The 23,492-nt window shown below is 54.2% G+C and overlaps 1 protein-coding gene across 1 annotated transcript; it reads right to left on the reverse strand.

Annotated features, from left to right (window-relative positions):
- Positions 1 to 1,114: 1,114 nt before the first annotated feature.
- Positions 1,115 to 22,886, reverse strand: Sgsh (N-sulfoglucosamine sulfohydrolase). Its single transcript, XM_037237296.1, has 11 exons — positions 22,790 to 22,886; positions 14,756 to 14,885; positions 13,284 to 13,420; positions 12,702 to 12,855; positions 12,222 to 12,353; positions 11,375 to 11,472; positions 9,662 to 9,781; positions 9,047 to 9,241; positions 5,019 to 5,185; positions 2,567 to 2,713; positions 1,115 to 1,261 (listed from the first exon to the last, which is right to left on the reverse strand). The coding sequence occupies exons 1-11, from the start codon at positions 22,863 to 22,865 to the stop codon at positions 1,115 to 1,117; spliced, it is 1,503 nt and encodes a 500-aa protein (XP_037093191.1). The 5' UTR covers positions 22,866 to 22,886.
- Between the last annotated feature and the right edge of the window lie 606 nt (positions 22,887 to 23,492).

The following is a 23,492-nucleotide window of genomic DNA, read 5'->3' on the forward strand; positions in this document are numbered from 1 at the left end:
GGAGGTCACAGAACCGCCCAGCCACTAGAGTGACACAACTGAATACACATGAAGCGAAGCTAGGGTACGCACAGACCACGCTAAGAACAAATGCCAACGCACAGGGAGAGAAGGCCGGGCAAGGGAAAGGAGGCAAAAACCAGGCCACGCATTACATTACACACGGCGTTCGTACGTGCACACAAGTAGTACATGCACGCATTGTATTACAATATAAAAATTATTACCGTCACGATAAAGCAAACGATGTACAAGGATAAGCTCGTTTACAAGACGCGTAATTAGTCTCTCCTGAGTCGGGCTCCGTCGACGCCCAACTCTGAGGAGCAGGGCGCGACAGTCTGGCGGACTCCACTCCAAACTCCACTCCGCACATAATCGGAAAAAGCATCTTCGAAAGTCAAATGCCGCACAACTCCCGAAGCTTGGGCGTGACCCGGCCCGAGTCGAGAAGTCCACGAGCCGGTACCAGTCCGCAGGGTCCCGCCGCACCAACGGACCCCAACTCCGTCGTCCGTAGCAGTCCCCCGGCTCCAGTCAGCGCCCGCGTAGGCAACACGCCACAAACAGACCGGTCGGCCGGCGACCGGGCACGGCGGTGCCTGCCGGAGGCCGGCGGCGGCCCGCCCCTGCGGCCAGGCTGACACCGCCGCCAGTCCGGCACGCTGCGCGAGTGTAGAATGGGACGCGATCACACCATTGGTGAGCTTCACAAAACATAACAGCCTGAATCCTTTCCAAGGGCACGTCCTATACGCAGGCCTGAAACAGGACACTTTGGCCTAATATTTCCATAGACGATGAAAGTGAGTAGTTTTCGGTCCATGCGTCCATAATATGCCCATAAAAAGTGTCACTTCGAGTTGACTGACTTCAGAGCGCTGCGGCAGGATGTGTGCCGGTCCTCAGATCAGTGCCCGTCAGCTGCGATTGACGCCGCTGCATGCTTCACTGGCCTGACGCGCCGCACGGCGTGAGATATTGCGACGCTAATGACTCCAGCGGCGGCGGTCAGCAGGCCGCTGTGACGGCGAGGAGCGGCGGCGGCGGCGCCCATCGCTCGAGCCGCCAGCGCCAGCCGGTGCCCCGGCCGCCGGCGGTCGCGGCACCGCGCTCACAGCTCGTCGTGCAGGGCCATGCAGAGCGGCTGGCGCCGGTGCGGACCTGCGTTCTGCAGCACGCCGTGCGGAGCGCAGACCCAGGGGTCGTCAGTGCGCCACTGCCACGCCTCCAGCTGCCGGCGCAGACGCGCGAACGTGGCCTGCGGGCACGCAGCCCCGGTCAGGGCGGGCGCGCCGGGCTGGGGCGCTGAGATGCAGCACCAATTAGTCCCCGGGGCCATTACAAGTGCAGCTTATGTGGGCTTGGTGTCTAATCACCGAAACAACAATTTCGGATCGATGCGGCTTTTCCTGGGGTCCACATGCAGAACAGGCGCCGACAGTCTGCAGCGTGCCGTGACAAAAAAACAGAAGCCTAAAAGTCGCACCCGTCACAAAACAGAAGCCCACAAGTCGTAGCTCGTCACAAACAAGACGTCACGAAACAGAAGATCAAAAGTCGTAGCCCGTCACAAACAATTGGTTCCAAAACAGAAGCCCAAAAGTCGTAGCTCCTCACAAATAAGTCACAAAACAGAAGCTAAAAGTCGTAGCCTGTAACCGGTCAACTACCAGACACTGGTTCTTCGCTGAGCTACCACTCAACTACCACATGCCAGCAGAATTTTTAAAACCCGCGCTCTAGCCTACTCGGCAAGCACGTCTGCGGCAATGTAATAATACCACGGCCGAATAAACTAACTGCGGAGAAAAAAATAGCGGACCGACTGCTGATAACTCAATATGGGAGACGCGCGGTCCCACACGGGGCAAGGTCAGCAAGTGGTCCCACCACGGAACAATGCAGAGAAGGACGGACATTTCTAAGGCTAGGGGCCCTAGAGAAGATACAGGCAATCCCGCCCCTGGACAAACTTTGCAGGGACCATGATGCGGTCCATTTCTGGGATCAAGTGCACAACAGGCCCTTCTAAGCACCACAGTCTCAGTTGGGGACATCTCGGAAGACGATGGAAGGAAGTCAAATCATGCAACAAACGATTATAATCATGAGTACGTCCACAACCACACGGTCGGGGGGGGGGGGAGAGCTAGCGCGGGTCAGCCAGTCGAGCGCGTGCAACGTCCACAACCACACGGTCGGGGGGGGGGGGAAGCTAGCGCGGGTCAACCAGTCGAGCACGTGTAACGTCCACAACCACACGGTCGGGGAGGAGAGAGCTAGCGCGGGTCAGCCAGTCGAACACGTGTAGACGTTCTACGCCAAACAAACAATCTTATAGCACTAACGGGAGGAAAAATAATGACGGCCACCAATACGATTGGACGCGTCTAGCACGTACACGACAGTGACTGACTACATCGCTAGTGGACACAGCTTTTCAGGATCGCTGCAAGCCAGAAAGACCAAACTGATCAGAAACGACCGAGACCCGGTGCTGTTGGATGGCTTCCCCTCCGTTCTGATGACGAAGATGCGACGTACCACTCATTCGCTGACTGACCTGGTACGATGTCTTGGACGCCACGTTGTTCAGCTCCCATGGGTCCCGCTTCAGATCGTACAGCTCCCATTCTGGCCTGTGGTAATAGCCATGAAGCGTCTTGTACCAAGGCAGCTTCTCACCGGACAGGGTCCGATTCAGCAGGTCCTGTCAAACGGCCAAACAACGGTAGCGCGACGGCCAAGACGTGCCCGTCTGACAGGCCGACAAGCGCCGCACGAACGGAAACGTTTTGGGATTAGCTGGCACTCAGCGCCAAACTAAGCTGACATCCCGGCGTTACGGCCAAAGCACGCCGGTCTGTCCTCTGGCGGTCAGTGGCAGACCCAGCGGGTCCGGAGCACCAGTACCATGTGGGTTCGACGTTCACGAAATGTGTCGTATTCTCACACGGAGGGGAAACCTCTACCACACGCGGCCCTGTCGCTGCTTTCACTGCGCGTTACAAGTTAAGGCTTGTGCACAATGCGTGTCTTGAATCATACATATAAAAATGACATCTAGTTTGGATTTCCGGCAGGTAATATACCCAAACAGATGATACTTGAGTCAGCAAACAGCGATGTGCGTCTCGATCTCGGCCACCAAGCAGCCTGGACCCCGAGTCGCGTCTGTGCACCGTTGCGCAGCAACATCGCGAGCGGAGATCGTGCGGCTTCCACTCTTCTCTGCGGAGTTGGCCGGCTGCGGACGCACCGGGCGACCCCGGCCGTTGGCCGCTCGCCACCAAAGGAACACCGATCTGGATAGCACGACTTGTGGCGCGCGAAATCGACGGAAATCCAGCGCAACTAAAATTGACCCTCCGGGCAAAATGTAATACAAGGGTACAGAACCCTAAAGCGGGTATAAGTCGTCCAAGACAGCGCTGATGCTTATCAGGCCGCCATTTGCCACACGGCCGAACATCAGTGGAACCCAGAAAGCCGCCCAGTGGAACTACCGGCCAGCGCGCATCGACTCCAGACAGTGCCGCGGTGTCATCGACTCCAGACGGTGCCGCGGTGTCATCGACTCCAGACGGTAGCGCGGTGTCATCGACTCCAAACGGACGGACTCCAGACAGTGCCGCGGTGTCCCCGGTAACGGGTGGACAGCGCAAGCTGTTGCTCTCAGGGCGTAGCGACCCTGCCGGTACGTGAGCTCCTACTCCTTGTCCCGCCCGCTCCTTTCCAATTACCCGCTCTCCCGCATCCGGCCCTATCACCACTCCTCATCCTCGTTTTATCGGGGTGCCGTGCCTCCTCGCCCGCGTCCCCGGATTGATTGGATCCTGGTGACTGAGGGGCGCGTTGTGCGGGTTAGTCACGGCGCGTCCCAACGCTCCACTTTGGCCGGGATATCCGGGGGCGCGGAGGGGGGGGGGGGGGGCGTGGGGCTCCACACGGGCCTAGCGGCTTGTCGCTCGCGCTTCGGCTGGGTGCTCCTTGCGGGTCTCCGCTTGGGGCGCCTGGCCGCGCGCAGCGGCTTAAGGCGTTAAGGGGCGGCGGCGCTGAACCACGGTCAGGACGGGGAGGAGTCTCCCCGGGTACACGTGGCCATGTGGGAGGCGTCGTTCGCCCCGTATAGCACCGGAGTAGCCCTGGCGGCGACCACCTCCGGAGGGAGTGTTGGGCCGTCCCCCAGTTGCGCTCCGAGGTGGATGGGGAGCCCCGGTGCCGAGATGAAAAGCGCTTTTTATGGCGTCTTCTCACCTTGAAAAACCCTTCCTACGAAAGGTAGGCGGACCTCGACAACCCCAGGGTGCAGAGAAGAATCTGCGCCCCCCGGTCCACGGATCCTGATCTTTGGTAGTGATGAGATTAAGCTGGCTTCCCTCTCACCGTTTCAGAGGCGGAACGGCCGCGACAGGTTTGCGAAAATCACCAGATGTGACAAACTCAGGGATGGAAAAATAGCAGTAGAGTTCGCTAGTCGTCCGGAGGCGAGCAGGGCTGTGGCAGCCAAGGAATTTACGTATAGTGTTCGGGATGAGACTGGCATGCATGAAAAGTCGGTGTCCATATCAGCAATACCACATAAGACCAAAAATTCGTCCAGGGGTTCGTTCGTCCAATTCGTCCATTCGTCAATTGTTTCGATCTTCGTGGCGTCGCTGAGGACGAGACAGTTGAAGAACTCTCAGAGTTTGGCGTGACGAGCGCTCGCAGGATTCTCGTCAGACGGGGAGGAGACCTGTTGCCCACCAACAACCTCATTCTGACGTTTAGTTCCACTGATTTGCCGGCCGCGTTATGTGTGGGATACGCTCGAGTGAAGGTTCGCCCTTATGTGCCTAACCCCATGCGGTGCTACCAATGCCAGCGATTCGGCCACACCAAGCTTCACTGTCGTAACCGCCCAGCATGTGGTAAATATGCGTCATCCGACCACCGGCGAAGGATTTCATCCACCGGGTGACCGGGGAGAGACCGAATTCCCGGCAAGAGCCCTCGCTAAAAAGTGCACTCACCTGGAACGTAGGGGATAAGTAGAAATCCTGGTCAATCGGGAACGGCAGGCGGTAGTTGAGGTTGTGGATCAGCTTGGTGTGTGAGTCACGCACCACTCTCATTGGGTAGGTCATGGTTACCTCATGGAACGTCTGGCTGGCGAATATACTCCTCTCAACTTTGACCCCTGCAATACAGGCCAGGCAAATGTCAACGTGGCGCCAATCACATGGAAAACGACAAGAGTGGAAACGATTACAGGGATCGCAAGAGCAGAGGATGATTTCAATTCCAAAGATGATTGCACGAAATGTGTTGCCTTTGTATGAGAATGCGAAACGAGATAACCAGATCATAGGGCACTAAAAGATTTACACAAAATGCGTCTATTGTTAGTTTCAAAACCCTACATTTTCTCAGGTTGGCGATTAAGCTTGCTTCAAAGTTGCTTTTAGTTTGTTCCCGCCACATCCCCGACAATCACGCCACACAAAAGCCCCTGCCTCATTCAGAAATGTCAGCACCACGGTTGACGAAGGGCTCCCACGGGTGAAAAGCCCCCTCCCCCCCAAAAAAAACGAATTTGATCCACTTGATGTCAAGGTCCTATTTCCTTCGCTTTATTTGTTACCTTCTTCAACTGAAGTATAAACCAGAAGCTGCCAGAAGAAGGTACTGTGTTTGTATTTCGAAGCCAATAGATTGGAGGAAGTATGCATTAAATGACCTTATCGAATAAACGCTGACCCCAGACATGTTAAAAGGTTTAGTCGGCTGTTTCTAACTCGCAAACAATCTAGAGTCCCTGGATTTTTCGATGTTCTACAATGGTATTGAGAATCCCGTAGATTGCATGTAGACCAAAATGGGTCATCTTACATAAGACTTGATTAGCGGAAAAATGATATAGCACAGCTTTGAGCATACGCGCTCGCAAGTAACGCCTTAGAAACAAAAACGCCGAAGCCCGACGTTGCAGTCTCCATAGGCCATGCGCGTCATGAACATCCGAACGCTCTGTGAACTCAGTTACGTTCGGAATGTATTCCGGGCCGTATATTTCACCCGTGGAATTACTAGATTGGTACTCGCAACGGATTAGCATTAATAGCAGCACGAACTCACGTCATGGTCGAATATCTATTGTTCGTATTGCCGTAACTGTAAATCCGTTCATAGGGCATCCCCAAAATGGTAGAAGTGTAACATACGCCTCAGGTTAACCCTTAATCGGCACGAATCGATAAGGAACTTTCTAAGGCATGCCCTGCCACATGGCATTTCACGCGCGCCCGCAGTCCGCTGCCTGGTGTTAACTGGCCACCAGCGGCGCGCGGTTCAGTAAAGACTCCAACGTCAAACGAACGGACGAATTATATAAATCGTGCAGAGGAAAGTAAACATTTCGACACAAGGCATAGTTATTAAACTCCAGACATGTGAACATAATATAAGTAACCATTAGTCCAATTCTATATGACGCGGAAGACGTCTTGCACGGAGAGAAATGAGCGAAGCAGTTATTGAGCTCAGGGTATGTGAGCATATCATTAACTGATGGCCACTTATATAGTAACCGGTGAGATGTCTTGCACCGGACGACATGAGCCCGGCGATAACGGCGTTATTACCATGTACATGGTACGAAACCTAACTGAACGGAGTCAGACACCTTTGAGGTTGAGAACACGTACGGCTGGACCCTACTAACGCATTGGGATGCCCATCTTTGTTTCCGCTTAGCAGGCAAAGCATTGTTTGCCTGCTAATTCACAAGCCGCATAACTTGATAACTGGTTGCCACGGGCCCGGTTCAAGGCCACGGAAGAACCGCTGAAACGTCGATTAAGTGGTCTGGACAGGCGTGTCCAGCTCATTCGAAATCGGTGAGCTTGAGTTTAGTTACGGTAACTGGTGAAGTTCTCGTTGACAGTGACCAAACTATTGTAAAACGCATGTATTTTGGGTGTATAGTCGTCACAGTGAACTGAACTACACGCCTGCGTAGTCTGCGCGACGCAGTCTCTTTCGGTCTACGTCACAGCAAGTGCACACGAGTTAGGATTAACCATCTTTGTGGTCTGAAGGAAAAATCCCACCGCCTCAGTTAATTATTTGCCGCCCCCATGGCATGGGGACAGCTGCTCAACTCATTATGGTACGGCACTGAGCACCGGCCCAGCGTGGGCACATTGCTTGACCCGGCTTACTGAGGAAAGGTCAGCTGGCGACTGGTCGACGTGGATACGCCCAGGCCCCGGGCGACAGAGCCCCAGCAATATGCGGCACGTAAAACCGCTCACGGCCCTGTCACTCAAAAGGCTGGAAAGAGAAATCATTCGTCGAACCGGAACGGCACAACTTGGGTTTAGGACATCAGTTACAAGATTCGCTTAGCCAGAACCCACAGCCACCCCCGCCAACCTATTCGGAGTTTAATTATAAACAAAGCCGACGTTTTGCTCTTCCCCGTCACCAACTGGCGCTGCATGTACAGCAGCCGGCTGTCTTGGATCGAACGGTGTCGAAATCTCTGTGTCGCAGTTCAGTTGACGACAGCTCAGTCAACTGTACATTCGCTTACATCATGCATCTGGTTTCGCGTCTCCGCCTGCTCTGCGGTTCGAAATTCAATCGCAACAATAAGGAACACGAGAAAAGCACGGACGACCGACCATTAGCGGTTGGGCGCGCGAGATCAGCTGACCTAATACACTAACACACTTGCCATGACGTGGCTGATACCAAAGCCTATGCGAATGCGGTTATACGCTAGGGGAAACCCGTACAAAGTTTGTTTTGGCATTGCGGTGAAACATCCGTCTTTAAGACATGTTTTAGAATGAGAACCAGTATACCGAAGTAGATTCACTTGCACATCCACAAACAAAACGGCTTTTACCTAGATGATCGTAAACATAAGCAGACGTTCAATTCTTGCACCGAAATCCAACCATTCCGTCTGCCTTACGTTCTCAATGTTTGCACATAAATCATTCACAGGAGCGAGGCGAATTTTTTCCGTTGATGATTAATGCACGTTAATTTGCGTCTAATATGAAGTGATCCAATTTGATTACGTCTAGCCGCGGTCCATTCCCTGTCCGCGCCGGCTGCAGCGGGCTGTAGAGGGGATCAATATTGAGAGCGGCAGCACCGTCCACTCCTCGGGCCATGGCCGTTACGCCTCACATCGGCCGGTCAGTGACGGGGTCGCCTGGTCATTTGACGGCCCACACCATGCAGTTGGCTGCACAGCGGCACTTGCTCTGGCTGACGGGATAAGAGACCAATCCTGGGAGGAACGCCTCCAAACCGGTGGGCTCACTGCCTGCCCTCGCGTGTCAGTAACAGGCTGCGGGATGAATAACGTCCTGACTTGTTCTGCCCCATCAAATGGCATGCGCCTGTTGATGCTGAGAGGTCGGGTGGACGACATCTGCGTCCGGTTTCCACCCGTGTTGTGCAGCTCTTTCATGAGATACTGAACTCTGGTGATATTTCGATGTGGCGGGAAAGTAATCCTGATCGAACAGCCTAAAATAAAAAGGGCTGGCAGTGCCTTGCAAATTTTCAGTATGTTTCTTGTTGTTTCAAAGTGCATGAGGTTAGGGTCAGAGGCTGCAAATGTATCAGCCTGAGAAAGCGCTGATCAGTCCGGAGCGGATCGCGGTGGGCCGGGACGGCCGGCTGAATCTAAAAAAAAATCGGTTAGTTGACATCCATGCACCCTCGGCCTGCCGCCTTGCTCGTAATAATTATGCAAGTCCTGGCCGCGACGTGAAGGTGCTCCAGTGCATGCTCCTGTTCCTCCAGACCATCTTAGCCTGGCAACACAAGTCGTCAGCTATTCCATCCGCTGGGCGTTCTGCGACGACAGCCCATCGCCGCAACACCATCCCACTGCTCTGAGCCCTCCGGTGTGAGTTTAATACCACTCCGTCACCGTCCGTAATTGCCCCAACAGGGAAATCAGCCGATGCTGGCGCTGGAGCGGCAACATCGCAAACAGGTAGTCGCCTGTCTCGTCGACAGATGAAAGGCCTACCTTTGCGCGCCAGCGGCAGCAGGCTGCGCCCGGTGAGCCTGACGGCGGCCGAGCGGTTATTGAGGTGGTAGCTGGGGTAGGCGAGGTCCAGCCAGTCGAGCGCGGTCGGCACCAAGTCCAGCAGCGAGACGGGCGTGCCGAGCCGGCGGCCGCCGCGCTCGCCCGGCACCCGCAGCAGCAGGGGCTCGCGCAGACCTGCCACGCCCAGCACATCCCGGCGTCAGCCCGGCCGAGCTCTGCCACTACAGGAGACGGCCACCACCCGCGGCCGGCGCGAGTGGGCAAGGCGGCCAGCGGTACAGCCAGCAGGCCAAATGACGACGCAGTGCGTGGCGGGTACAGTGGGTTTAAGTCTCAATGCCCAGATCAATGTCCTATTGTCAACAACACGATTCCACTGCAACCCAATCCAACCGCACTGCAGTAAATGACCGACTAAGCCCATTCCAAATTAAAGGAGCCACCCTCCAGCCAAGTCGCAAGAATCCCTCGCCGTTCTAAAAGGAATGCAGTCACCAAAAGCACAACGACTCCTTCATATCTCTTAACTGCTCGAAGTCCTCCACATCCGACGAGACTCGGCTGCCGAGGTCCGCGGACTGCCGGCCGCCTTACCGGGCTCGTACAGGTTGGTGCGGCCGGCAGGGAACGGGGCGCCGTTGTCGGACGTGTAGACGACCAGCGTGCTGTCGCTGTAGCCGGCCCGGGCCACCTCGGCCAGCACCAGACCGACGCCTGCGGCAGTCAGGCGCCTGTACACAGCGGTCCGGACACGGCGAGCACGGGCGCGGTATGCAGCGGCTCGGACACGGCGAGCACGGGCGCGGTATGCAGCGGCTCGGACACGGCGAGCACGGACACTGTACACAGCGGCCCGGACACGGCGAGCACGGGCACGGTACACAGCGGCCTGGACACGGCCAGCACGGGCACAGTATACAGCGGCCTGGACACGGCGAGCGCGGACACTGTACACAGCGGCCCGGACATGGCCAGCACGGGCACGATACATAGCGGCCCAGACACGGCGAGCAAGGGCACAGTATAAAGCGGCCCGGACACGGCCAGCACGGGCACTGTACACAGCGGCCCGGACACGGCGAGCGCGGGCACTGCACACAGCGGCCTGGACACAGCGAGCACGGACACTGTACACAGCGGCCCGGACACGGCCAGCACGGGCACAGTACACAGCGGCCCGGACACGTCGAGCACGAGCACAGTACACGGCGATCCGGACACGGCGAGCGTGGACACAGCACCCTGTACACACTGTGCACACAGTACACTGAGCACACTGTGCACAGCGGCCCGGACACGGCGAGCACGGACACTGTTCACAGCGGTCCGGACACTGCGAGCGTGGACACAGTACACAGCGGCCCGGATACGGCGAGCACGAGCACTGTGTGGCGTTCGATGGTTCAGGGGCCCCGCCCGATGGCCAGTCAGAGGCAACGGGAAACTTGTCTGTCCTACCAAATGCAAGCGACGCACTTGGAGCATGACGCGTCGTTAGAACATGGTTGAGAGCACAGAAGGCAACGCATTTATGCAAATGCGGGCCAGTTCAGTTGTTAGGGGCGCGATCACGTTGCGAGAAACATCCCAAAGATGCTCACGACAATAGGTGGGTCACCTGCCCGGAATGCGGTCGTGCTGAAAGCGTAGGGCCTCCGCTCCACGAACGCTCGGGCTAAATGAGTTGAACCGGAATAGGAGTTGAGCCCATAAATATAAATGCCCAATTTTCGTTTCAAAACGTTTTAGATTGCCTGCGAATTGATGAACTCCGTTTTCGAGCTAAGTGACTCCGTCAGCCACGCAATCTGGCCAGCTCAAAACAAGACTGCCCGACTGACGCATAGACAGCAAGCTACGGAAACTAACCAGGTCGTTGCCTCTGCAGCGGTTCAGAGGCACACTCGCGGGGAGCCACAGCGCATGCTCGCTGACGGAGCGGGCGCACGAGTTCAAACAGCCGAACACAGAAGACAGCTATCTAGTTCAAATTGTAACTTCAGATTGAATGGAATGATGGCGGCAAAAACATGGACTGGCACCGTCACGTCAGTCGCCACACTCCATACTATCGACTGTAAAGGTATGGTTAAGGTCTTATTGCAAGACCTTAACCAAAAATTATTTCGAAGTGGTTCAATAATTGATTTGTCTTAATCTCAGATACTGCCCACGTGTCGTGATGAGGTAAGTAAAGTAGCTCAAAATGCGCGAGAGCCTCCCGCCGCTGTCATTCTGAGCTAACCAATACGTCCACATATTGATGCATGACACAGAAGGCGGCGCGGTCGGTCCATGCGGGCGTACCCTGGTCCAGTCGCGATATGGTGGTGTACTGGGCGGCGATATCGGCGCGGGCTGCAGGCGTGTCCTGCACATTGTACGGCACCTCCACGGAGTCGGCGCTGCAACAGGCGCGCGCACACCAGCCTGAGCCATCCATTCAGTCGCGACACAACGGGTGAGGCTCACTCAGAGATGTAATCGGTAACGCGCTCGGAGAAATGCAACATGACGGCTGGTACCGCGCTGAGAGATACGATATGACGGCGGCTACCGCGCTGAGAGAAATGCAACATGACGGCGGGTACCGCGCTGAGAGAAATGCAACATGACGGCTGGTACCGCGCTGAGAGAAATGCAACATGACGGCGGCTACCGCGCTGAGAGAAATGCAACATGACGGCTGGTACCGCGCTGATAAATTCGATATGACGGCGGCTACCGTGCTGAGAGAAATGCAACATGACGGCGGGTACCGCGCTGAGAAATACGACATGACGGCGGCTACCACGCTGAGAAATACGATGTGACGGCGGCTACCGCGCTGAGAAATGCGATATGACGGCGGCTACCGCGCTGAGAAATACGACATGACGGCGGCTACCGCGCTGAGAAATGCGATGTGACGGCGGCTACCGCACTGAGAAATGCGATGTGACGGCAGAGAGCGCCGCGGTGTCGTCGTTTCATGACGACGTATGACGGCGGGTACTGACGCCATGACGACATATGACGGCGGGTACTGACGCCATGACGACATATGACGGCGGGTACTGACGCCATGACGATATACTCGCTCCATATATTTTGATGTCATGACGATATCCCCGTTCGGGCGCCTAGCGCGGCGCGTGCCAACAGTTGTTCCCACCTGTACCAGGCGGGCGTCCAGTCGGGGATGCCGCCGTCGGCACCGAACCGCTCGCAGAACTGCCCCAGCTCCGGGTGTGTGTGGCCGCACCGGTGCGGGTCGTGGAAGCCCACGTACAGGAACCAGGGCCGGCTGGGACCGGCGGCCGACCGAGTCACATGCCAGCCAGGGAGAGGGGCAGAGATAGGGGCAGCGGGGTGACGTGACAGAGGCGTGCCTCTTCCACAAGTGTTTGATGATCTCGACCAGTGCTGCGCTGAGTCAGCCACGGAGGCGAGGAACAAATGACGAGGAGGTAGCGTGGGGCAATGACGCCATTCTAAGTAACAGGAGCAAGCTAGGCGGATGTATTTACTCGACCCATTCCAAACGTCACAAGTGACGTGACATAATGAGTTGGATTCTGAACAGCCATTCCCGACCATTTTCGCTATCAGCACCCTGACGAGCTTAGTTCTATGAGCTCCCTTGTCATTTCACCTATCCACAGCAGTGGTGAAGAACCTCCTGACTAGCTGCCGGATCCTGGAGATGTTACGTCCCACCTGAAGGATTGAGTGGCCGTCTTCTTCAGTGTACGAGAAGTCGAACGGGTACACCCAACCAGGGCCCACGTGCTTCTTTCCCACGATACCTGCAATGAGGCCATTCAGAGGTACAAACCACCAGTTTGGCAACCGCTTACGACTGCCAAACGACTTTTCCGACAACTGAAGCGGCCAGTTTTGCGATGAAGAAAGACTCAAACAAACCGTCTCACCATGACATACGACAAATAGTATTTGAACGGCACTTAGAATATCAGAATACCGAGAGCCGAGTCGATGACATAACTTCTTGAGCAAAAACACGGGGAGGCGACTTTCAATTCCAAGCCCACGATGCCTGGCAAACATTTGTTCCGAGTATTTTCAAAGCCTTGCGCGTCAAGTACGACGCCATTTTTCCATGTGAGCTTGGGCGGCAGTGTAACGTCCGTGATCCAGCTCACATCCAGTGCAACCAGCGCCGGAAGTCCCTGTGACCGGAGCGCCACCAGACCGGCGCGGCGGCGGCACCCACCCGTCGTCAGGCCGTGAGCGCGCAGCAGCGCCGGCAGACTCAGCAGCCCGTCGAACGAGTTGAAGTGATGTACGGACTGGTGCAGGCCGTACATGCCGTTCTGGTGCGACGGCAGCCCAGACAGGATCGCCGAGCGGCTGCCAGCACCAACCACCGCGGTGAGACGTCACGCCGCCGCTCCCTCTCCCCGCGGGCCACGCCAGCGTTCGGAGACCGCACCTGCGGCCTACTGTCACGTCGCTCACGTCACTCCGCCGCCCCCTCTCCCCGCGGGCCACGCCAGCGTTCGGAGACCGCACCTGCGGCCTACTGTCACGTCACTGCGCCGCCCCCTCTCCCCGCGGGCCACGCCAGCGTTCGGAGACGGCACCTGCGGCCTACTGTCACGTCACTCCGCCGCTCCCTCTCCCCGCGGGCCACGCCAGCGTGCGGAGACGGCACCTGCGGCCTACTGTCGCGTCGCTCACGTCACTCCGCCGCTCCCTCTCCCCGCGGGCCACGCCAGCGTTCGGAGACGGCACCTGCGGCCTACTGTCACGTCACTCCGCCGCCCCCTCTCCCCGCGGGCCGCGCCAGCGTTCGGAGACGGCACCTGCGGCCTACTGTCACGTCACGCCGCCCCCTCTCTCCGCGGGCCACGCCAGCGTTCGGAGACGGCACCTGCGGCCTACTGTCACGTCACTGCGCCGCCCCCTCTCCCCGCGGGCCACGCCAGCGTTCGGAGACCGCACCTGCGGCCTACTGTCACGTCACTGCGCCGCCCCCTCTCCCCGCGGGCCACGCCAACGTTCGGAGACCGCACCTACAAGTGGCAGTGGCTGAGTTTTACGGCGACGGGTCAGCCGCGGTTATTAGAGCTGGTTTGTTTCGACGTTACCGTCCGACGTTATCTGTTTGCACTTGACCCGGATGGCCCAATGTCAAGTCAGCCCCCCCCCATACAAAAGACGGGACACGTCCTGTCCACCCTAAGCACGCCTCTCAGTTAGATGGCAAGTCAGCATGTCTCAAGGCTGAGCCTTTCAGGCCACTGGGAGCTGTATACGCTAGTGCGCGCCAGCATACTTCTGCACACACACTCTTTTTATGTCAGAGATATTTGGATGCTCCAATGTAAGAGACATACATACAGGTATTTAATGAGCAGCTTCGCCGTTATAAATTACCGGGTGTTGAAGGTTAGTCATGCGGTTTTTAATTCTAGCCACAAGGAAGTGGGTTTGAGACTTCCTGCCGCCTGTTTTCAGTGTAACACACGACACTTGAGTGAAGCAGTGATGTAGGAGCCAGCAAACGAGCGTTAAGGAGGGAGAATCGGAGGCGGTAGAAGCACAAGGAGTGATCTCATTTAAATGGGGTCCACATCAATGAGGCCCGGGATAAAACACGACACGTTTTCACCATTGGCAGCAATGCTGCCCCAGGGGAAAAGACGTGGCCTAGGAGGTCATATCATGGAAGCTTCGTCTTACCTTGGCGAGCAGCTGCTGACAGAAGTGAAAGCGTTGTCGAATATCACACTTTGTGACGCCAGGTGATCCAGATGGGGTGTTTTGCACACCTTGTTTCCATAGGCGGCTGTCTCAAAGCCGGCATCGTCCGCTGAAGAACAAATCAGTGCTGCATGATGGCGAGCTCCTCATACAGGCTCAGCAAATCAAAGTCGGTGTCACCACGCACTCAGCTGTCCACCAGTTATTCCTGGTAAAACCTTGGGGTGGGGCCTCCTCGGCCACTTATCCTGCATGGGTTAAAAGTTGATCCATGGTCCTATGAGAATCACTGATCATGGAACATGCCAAAATATCATTCGTCTAACATGAAGCTTTTGACGCATTTACAGAACCACCAGCATGCCATACATCAGAAAAAAAATGAGCCAAGGTATGCAACTTATCAATGATAACCCATTTTTACAAGGACATTAAACACGTGTACGCGTGGGTGACCACTAGATACAGGTATTTCGGGACTTCATAGCCGTACAAAGTGCGACATTTTGCAATGCTGGCTTCCGCTTAGGCTTCTCGTCTGCAGTTAGCTTCGGCTTCGGGGTTGTGACATTTTCAACCGCTAGTTTCGGGTACGGCTTCGAAAATATAACAATGACCATCACATAGGCTTTGTGCGATTTGAAATGCCTGGCCAGCTTCGGGCTTGTAACGTGATTTTGTTTCACTGCAGTTACAAAAACCGTCTTGCCGATTCTGTCACACGAATCCAACGCACATTTTTTCTCAATAGCAAAGCATATACAGCTGATAGAAAAACAGCAAGAAATTCTTAGGAGCTAGTAACACGCGCTTAAACGGGGAGGTCAAATTGAACCCCCGAAGGTTTTTCCAGAATGGTTTCCGAACCGCGCGGTGTAGCCGGGCCCAATTTTGCATGGCTGTAGACGATTGAATAGTTAATAGTTTAGTATCAAAAATATAGATGTACCTAATAAGGTAGCTGACCTACGACAGGCCAAAGTCAGGCCATGGGTTCAGCGAAGTAAGTTTCTAGGCAATCATTGAAAATGATGCAATAACGAAGTGCAGACGAAGCCATACATATCTGAGGTACTTTCTTAAACCACACAACAATTGAATGAGCAAATTCCATTGACCTGGGGTCAGGTATGATAGTCAGACCAGGGTCAAAACCAACCTGATTTATTACTCTGGGGCTCGCTGTGTGGGCGGTTTCTGATGCTCATTTCAAATTTATTGATAACTGAAACCACACTCAACATCCTCCCTGAACTTCCTAAAGGTCAGAATAGGTCATTGACCTAAAATGGCCTAGGCAAACATTGTGTTATTAGGAGCACACCGCCCGGCATAATCTTTGTTGCCTGTTCAAATGCAAAACCCGTAGCAGTTTTGCATTATTTTGGTCACCATGGCCTTCAAGAGGTCAAAAGGCCGCTGACATGAAATGGGCCCGTGACCTTTTGCTTAGAACAGGCTCAGGGGGCACTATGAAAACCAACCTGGAGTTTGACCTTGTTTGACCTTGTTTGACCCAAAGGTCATTGCCTAGGAACCTCAAACTGGACCTTAAATGAGTTTACATACAGACCAACACACCATGTGAATTTGGTGTCTCTAACTCCCTTAGTTCCTGAGATCTCAGGGGAGTCAAATTGACTCCCCCTCCCACCTGAGTGAAGGGTATCCAACCGGCCACCCAGGCACATGTAAACACCAGATCCAGACCGGAAAACTAACAATCTGATATGTTGGGTGCATACTAACGCAAACACAAAGACGGAAGTTTGAAAAATCTCCAATTCATAATGGTTGAATTCATCACAACCCTTTACCTATAATCCGCCATCTGTGACTCTGTTCCAAGCACTCTTTAAAACCTTGATTTTGTCTAATGCCATACAATTTTAGCAGCGGTAAAATGCTTTTTGTTTCACAAAAGGCCGTAAAATAAGCTTTGGTTTCATCATTGAGGCTTTAAACCGGTGGGGTCTGTTTAGGCTTCGCGTTTATTAAGCTTGATGTCACTGATTTTGGCTTTGTATGTACAGCTACTCTGAAACTGCTGGCTTCAAATTCAGCTTCACATTTCCAAAACATGAAGCCACTGGCTTCAGCCTGAGTATCAAAATCAAAGACTTTGCAATTTCAGACTTCAAGGCCACTGATTTACGCTTCAACTTCCCGCCACTACTTTCTGCTTGGATTCAGCTTCGAAACAGGAAGCCTAGCTTCACCTCCAATTCAGATTCAGGTAGTTTCTTGTAACTATGGTTCTAGCATTGAGATAGGGAACAGTTAAAAAAGATCTTATATGAAAGTAAATTGAAACATTGGAAGACATTTTATTGAATCCAGCGTACAAAAGACATTGGTACCAAATTTGTGCCTCATCCAATAGAGATAAGTACCAAATTTTAGAGATCCATATACCGTCTGCTAGTTTTGTATACCCTTTGTGAAGTTTGTAATTGCATGTTTAACATGATGATGATGATAATGATTTGGGATTTTGGGGCGCATCGACCGCTGTGGGTTATTCAGCGCCCATAGCTGCCATTTTATGCACAGCCGCAAATCAGACAAGTGCATCAATCAGGTCACCGTAAAAAGCCTTGATGATCAGGCCTAGTATCATGATGAAAAGATTATTGGGAAGTCTACAGCGCGAACGAACTGGAACACTTTACCAAATTCGGCAGCGTGCGAACAATCCCCTAAAAAGTGACCTAGCGGGCGGCTCTGGACGTCGTGTCCGAAAAACGGCGCTCTCGCTGCAGTCAGGTGACGGCAAGCGACGAGCACGTGACGCACGGTCAGCGGGTCAGAGCATCGACTGCAGCGTGGTCTGTCGCTGACCAAGAACAGGTGACGGCAAGCGACGAGCACGTGACGCACGGTCAGCGGGTCAGAGCATCGACTGCAGCGTGGTCTGTCGCCGATCAAGAACAGGTGACGGTGCATGACATATGTGTGACCTATGCGTAACCGGCAAACGGCAACTTCCTCCCTCTTATTGTCGCGAAAACACGACTGCCATAGTCCAATAAGGGGTTTCACGGACTTCAGCTCGTTGGCGCTCAGCGAGTTCCAGTGGAACTGCCATCGCTTCTGCATAAACGACGACACTGCGGGGTACGTGTCTCAAGCTGGTAGTGGTGTATGAATGCGTGTCCCTGTCGTAGCGCGCTTTGCTGCCGCGGCAGCAATATCAGTTCCGCAAATCCCCACGTGACTTGGGATCTAACGCAGTACGACGTTTTCCTGCTCAATCCAGCGAGCTAAGACACGATCGAATGTCCTGGATCAGTGGATTGGACGAGGAGAAGCCATCAACAGCAAGGAGCCTGCTCAAGGAGTCGGAAAGAATCAAACGCAAATTGCTATCGTCAACTTAAATGAAACAGAGAGCTTTGCTAATAGCTATAAGCTCGGAAGGGAAGACCGACGCGTGTGCAGGCAATGTGAATGACCGTGTTGTGGATCCACACACAAAAGCGCACCCTACACCTGCATCCGTCTTTGAACCATTCGTATAAATCATCACGTACCCGTCAAATAAGGCTATGTGCTCTAGGGCTGCGTCTTTAAGTTCCGTCATGAGAACGCGTTGCTTTTGCATGTTTGATAACGAAACATCCACTCTTAGCGAAGACTGCCCCCCAAGGAGCAGTCTTCATTAGTTTAGGTCTGATGACATGTCGTAGGTTGAAGCCGCTCGCGTCTAGAAGTTCTCACATTCGTACACCAAAGGGAGAAGTTTGTGGTGACCGTTGAAGTAGAAACAGTCTTCGTAAGCTACGCGAACACACTGCTTTGTAGGCGGGATGATCTGGGAACTGCGCCAGCTTGCACGTGTAGCGCAGTCCCAGCATCTGCCATGCAATGCTAGTGGGGGCTCGTGGGCCTCCACAAGAAGACTACCTGTGGGCGATGTTCGAAAATCCCCCGTGGCGATACGTAGTGCGGCGTGGTGCACCGTGTTCAAAGTATAGTTATAGCTGAAACAGCCGTAGTCAAGTTTTGAACGAATCAGCGAACGGTATAGGAGAAGAGCGTCCTATCAACACCGTATGACGTACGTCCCACGGATTTTCGGATGTCAAAGGATTTTAAACATTTGTCGCGGAGACTTCTTATGAGCTCCCGGTATGTAAAGCGTCGGTCAAATCGCATGCCGAGAAATTTCACGGTATTCTCAATGGCAAAGTGTTGCCCATACAGCCTAATTCCCATTTCAGGACAGTGATGGCGAGGCCGACAAAAATGAACTGCGGTTGTCTTCAATGTGGAAAACCGGAACCCATTGAGAGCACTCCACTCCTTCAAACGTGTGACCGCCAGCTGCAGCTGTTTCATCGTGCGATTGGTCGATGAGCTACACCAAATAACAAAGCCGTCTACGAACAAGATACGACTGATCCCATATGGAAGTGTGTCCCCTATATCGTTTATCATCACTACAAAAAGAATGACACATAATACGCTGCCCTGAGGGACACCATTTTCCTGCAGATACCTGTCGGAGTGACAATAGCCACCACGCACCCGAAAGAATCAGTCGGTTACAAAGTTTTGTAAAAAAAATTTCATGCGACCGCGGATGCCACAATCGAATAACTTCATCAAAATCCCATGTCTCCATGTGGTATCATAAGCTTCCTCTACGTCAAAAAAAGATGGCACTGGTATGACGTTCACGAATAACCCGGCCCGTGCTGCGGTATCAAGTAAGATGTTGTCAATCGTGCCCCTGTTTTTACTCATTCCACACCGAGCATTCGTAAAAGTTTTGACGTTTTAAAGTCCATGAAAGCCGCACATTCACCATCCTTTAAATGAACTTACAAAGTGAAGATGTAAGGGCGATCGGGCGATCGTCGAGGCCGTTCATTCCACTTTTCCCAAGCTTTAAAATAGGCGCCACTATGGCCTCTCGCCAGGTTGGCGAGAAGCTACCTGACTCCCACATCCAGTTGAAAAGTGCCAGCAGCGCTCGTAGTATGCGGGGAAGAAAATGCCGTCCATGTCATTGTGACTGGGGTCGGGCCCCTCCATAGCACTACGCAGTGAGCGAATGACCGCTTGAAGTTCCCTCATAGTGAAATGCTTGTTGTATGCCAGTATGTCAATCGTATGAAAATTGACTTGCGAAATTTCGCATCGCGGCCTGTGTCGCAAAAAGTGGATCACGGTACCGAACCCAGACCGGAAGATGGTCAGTTCCGAGGGGTCCTCTGAAGCATAACAAGTGAAGTGCGGTACTAACTGCGGACTACAAGTGCTCAGGTCTAGCACTGACGATCGTACTAATGGCAATGTAAAATGCGTTCTTCCTCCTGTATGTTAAGCACATAAACCTTCGTCACGCAAAAAGGCCTCACATAACTTACCGCGAGTGTTTGTTGCAGCATCCCCCCCCCCCCCCCCCAGTATGAAGTGCATTAAAATCGCCTAAAACCAACAGAGGGGAGGAAGTTGAGAGACTCACTCTCGTCGTCTTCCACATGAAAACCAGGCCCCAGGTGGTAAGTAGAGAGAGCAGACAGTTGTGGTGCGGCGGTTGAAATTCACCGTTGCTGCGACGGCTCGCAAGTCTGTTCTTAATACCAGACGCTGTGTAGGTGCTCTTTGGTGAACAGCTAACAGAACGCCACCGTAAGCAACGGTGTCTGTTGCATTTCAGTGCGGAAGGTAGTGCACCCTTTCAGGCTGAAGGCCGCATCAAGCGCCAACTTCGTCTCCTGGAGATACAGGGCTACCGGGCAGTGCGCGCTTAAAACTGTCTAAAACTAAAAATCGTCTAAGAAATGTCTGAAACTAGAACTAAAAAATTGCAAGTCCTGTGTGCTTGAGGTTACACCTCCACAGTTTCACTGTAAGACCAGCTGAATGAGGGGGGCTTTAAAAGCACTGTAATGTTTCAAAAGAACCCATCAGCGATGGAGCCCGCCCCATAGTTGTTGGTCTGTCTTCAGAACCCGTTCCCAAAGAGATCGGGCGGATCATGGGGCTAACGCCATCTGTTGGCGAAATCGGCCGTAGCGGACCACGCTTTTCCGGGCGCCCCGTCCTAAACGGGGCCGGCGCCCGCGACGTCGTGGTCCTAGGTGGCGGTGATGGCAGAGGACCCATAGGCGGGTCTCTCCGCGGGTCGGACGGGCCTGCGGGAGCTTCCACACGCTTTCGGGGCGGCAGGAGGGCCTCCCTCGTTGGAGCGGTCACCTGGTCTGCTCCAGACAGCCGGTTGGCTGCCTTGGCACGCTCCTGGTCTGCCAGGCGTGCCCGCTTTGCCTCACGGGCGCGCCTGTCTGCCTCGTGACGCTCTAGCGTCCCTGCCGTTCACGAGCACGCGCTCGCCAAGGTTGCTTTAGTTGTCGGGCTGGCAGACAAAGGGGCAGCCGACAGCGCCTGGTCACCCCGGTCACGCCGAACCACCGTCCATCTACCGTCTCCTACCAAAGACGGCGAACCCCGCGGGGGGGGGGGGCGAGGAGGTTGGCAGCATGATCTCTTTCGACCGCTCCAGTAAGGACGGCGGAACCCGGGCTGCCAGATTAGAGCCCAGCGCCCGGCTCGTCGATACAACCGAGAGACCAAGACTTCAAGAGCACAACAAACTGCGCAGCAGTCATTTGATCAGTGCAAGTCGGACGTGCAGTGAAGATCTTACCTTTTTCGGCTTATGATGCTCGAGTGTGGCTCTCGTCAGTGTTCCGGCCTCGCGAAAAGAGATGTTGCAAGTGGTCTTAACCGATATTTTTTTTTTACTTCACGTAAGCTGGGAACATGCGGTCGCAAGTTGTGTGCAGAGCCTGGTCTTTGTTACAGCTAACGCAACACACTTTCCCTGAATCGCAGAATTCCGTTGTGTGCTCGGAAGAAGCGCATTTCCCACAAGCAGACTTGTTGCGGCAGTACTGTTTGGTATGGCCAGATCGCTGGCAATGGAAGCATCGCATGGAGTGCGGGATGAAAAGGCGTACCTTGACACGTGCGCATCCAACGCGTATTTCAGAAGGCGGATCCGGGCGATTGAAAATCAAGATGGTGTTATTTGTCGGCAGTTGTTCACTTCATTTTGTAATGGAGATCCTCCGTGCAGCAGTCACGCCGACAGCTCGTCAGCGATCTCTTCTTCACTAACGTCACGCAAGTCGAAGCAGTCAATTATTCCCCTCAATGCGTTTTTTGTCAGGTGTGGTGTTACTCGGATAGGCACAGAAACGTCTCGTTTACCATCCTTGTCCCGAACGCAGCACGTGAATTCGGCCGCAGCCCTCGCACGATCAGCCTCTGCCCCGCTGACGAAGTCTACCTCTAACCCTCCATCACGCAATTTGTCGCACCGAACCACATTTCCAAATCGATCACACCCGTTCTTCCACTGAAACGACGAGAGAGACGAGAGCCTCGTCTTATCACTTTGGAAAACCAACATTTGGGGGGATGGTGAAGATTCCCCGCTACTTTCTGTTATCAACGTGGTTCTTCCCCTTTCGGGGATCGGGCGGTTTTTTTGGTTATAAGATGTCATGCAACTTTCAGTGAAGCTTCGGTACGGGGGCTCCCCACCCACCACGGAGCCCAACTGGGGGACAGTCCAGCACTCCCTCGGGAGGTGGTCGCCGCCAGGGCTACCCGGTGCTATACGGGGCGAACGATGCCTCCCACACGGCCAGGCGCAGCCGGGAAGACCTCTCTCAGTCCTGACCGTGGTTCAGCGCCGCCGCCCCTTGACCCCTAAAGCCGCTACGCACGGCCAGGCACCCCAAGCGGAGACCCGCACGGAGCGCCCAGTCGAAGCGCGAGCGCCCCCGGATATCCTAGCAAAAGTGGAGTGTTGGGACGCGCCGTGACTGACCCGCACGACACGCCACTCAGCCACCAGGATCCGATCAACCCGGGGACGCGGGCGAGGGGGCACGGCGACCCCGATAAAACGAGGCTTAGGAGTGATGGGTGGGCCGGATGCGGGAGGGCGGGCAATGGAAAGGGAGCAGGTGGGGCAAGGAGCCGGAGCTCACGTACCAGCAAGGTCACTACGCCCTAAGAAGAACAGCTTGCGCTGTCCGCCTGTTACCGGAGCTGGGACCGGAGAGGGCATTAGTCCCCTGCACCGGCCAAAGCCAGTGCCCCTGCAGGAATAATCAAGCTGTGTAAGCCAACTGCCCATGTTCACTAAAACCTAAGAATGCAAAAAGATGGCAGGTGCCTTGACAACTATTTCTTTCAATCTGCACAATAACTCATCCATGTTGCCATTGTAAACACTCAAAAATGGATTAACCATCAACAGGTTGCCCTCCATGCAGCCAGCCTGACTATACATACCAACCAGAAAGAGAACATTTCTGATCTGTTTTACACCATCAGCAACTTGAGATGCTGAAAGAAGCAGAAATAGGAATTCTGCCCACATCCACATTTTGGGTAATTAGCTGGCTGTGCTCTTGTGGCAACCTGAAATCAAATAATCATCAAAACAATACACATACCACCATTTACACAGACCAGTGAGACTACTGTATGACCAAATTCCACACTGGCAGTGAATGCATAACCTGGGAATGGGATCTAATGTGCTCTCGCTTTTCTCCCAACAACTATATTGAATAAGAATTACAATGGAACAGGTACAGTAATGGTCTACATTAGTCCCTTCTGTTGCAGCACAGATTGTTTCTGAACTGGCGTTCCTAAGACATCATACGTCTTAATTAATCAAAACAGA

Source organism: Pollicipes pollicipes, unplaced genomic scaffold (genome assembly GCF_011947565.3).
Source record: "Pollicipes pollicipes isolate AB1234 unplaced genomic scaffold, Ppol_2.1 Scaffold_7261;HRSCAF=8764_pilon_pilon_pilon, whole genome shotgun sequence".
NCBI classification, from domain to species: domain Eukaryota; kingdom Metazoa; phylum Arthropoda; class Thecostraca; order Pollicipedomorpha; family Pollicipedidae; genus Pollicipes; species Pollicipes pollicipes.

Bases quoted from the DNA above. Each gene is read 5' to 3' on its own strand.
- Sgsh (XM_037237296.1), bottom strand. From the start codon at position 22,865: ATGCCCTCTCCGGTCCCAGCTCCGGTAACAGGCGGACAGCGCAAGCTG. The intron at 11,473-12,221 runs GTGGGAACAACT...CGCCTGTTGCAG, and splicing joins TGGACGCCCGCCTGGTACAG to CGCCGACTCCGTGGAGGTGC. The intron at 1,262-2,566 runs GTCAGTCAGCGA...GCGTGCCCGCAG, and splicing joins CGTCCAAGACATCGTACCAG to GCCACGTTCGCGCGTCTGCG.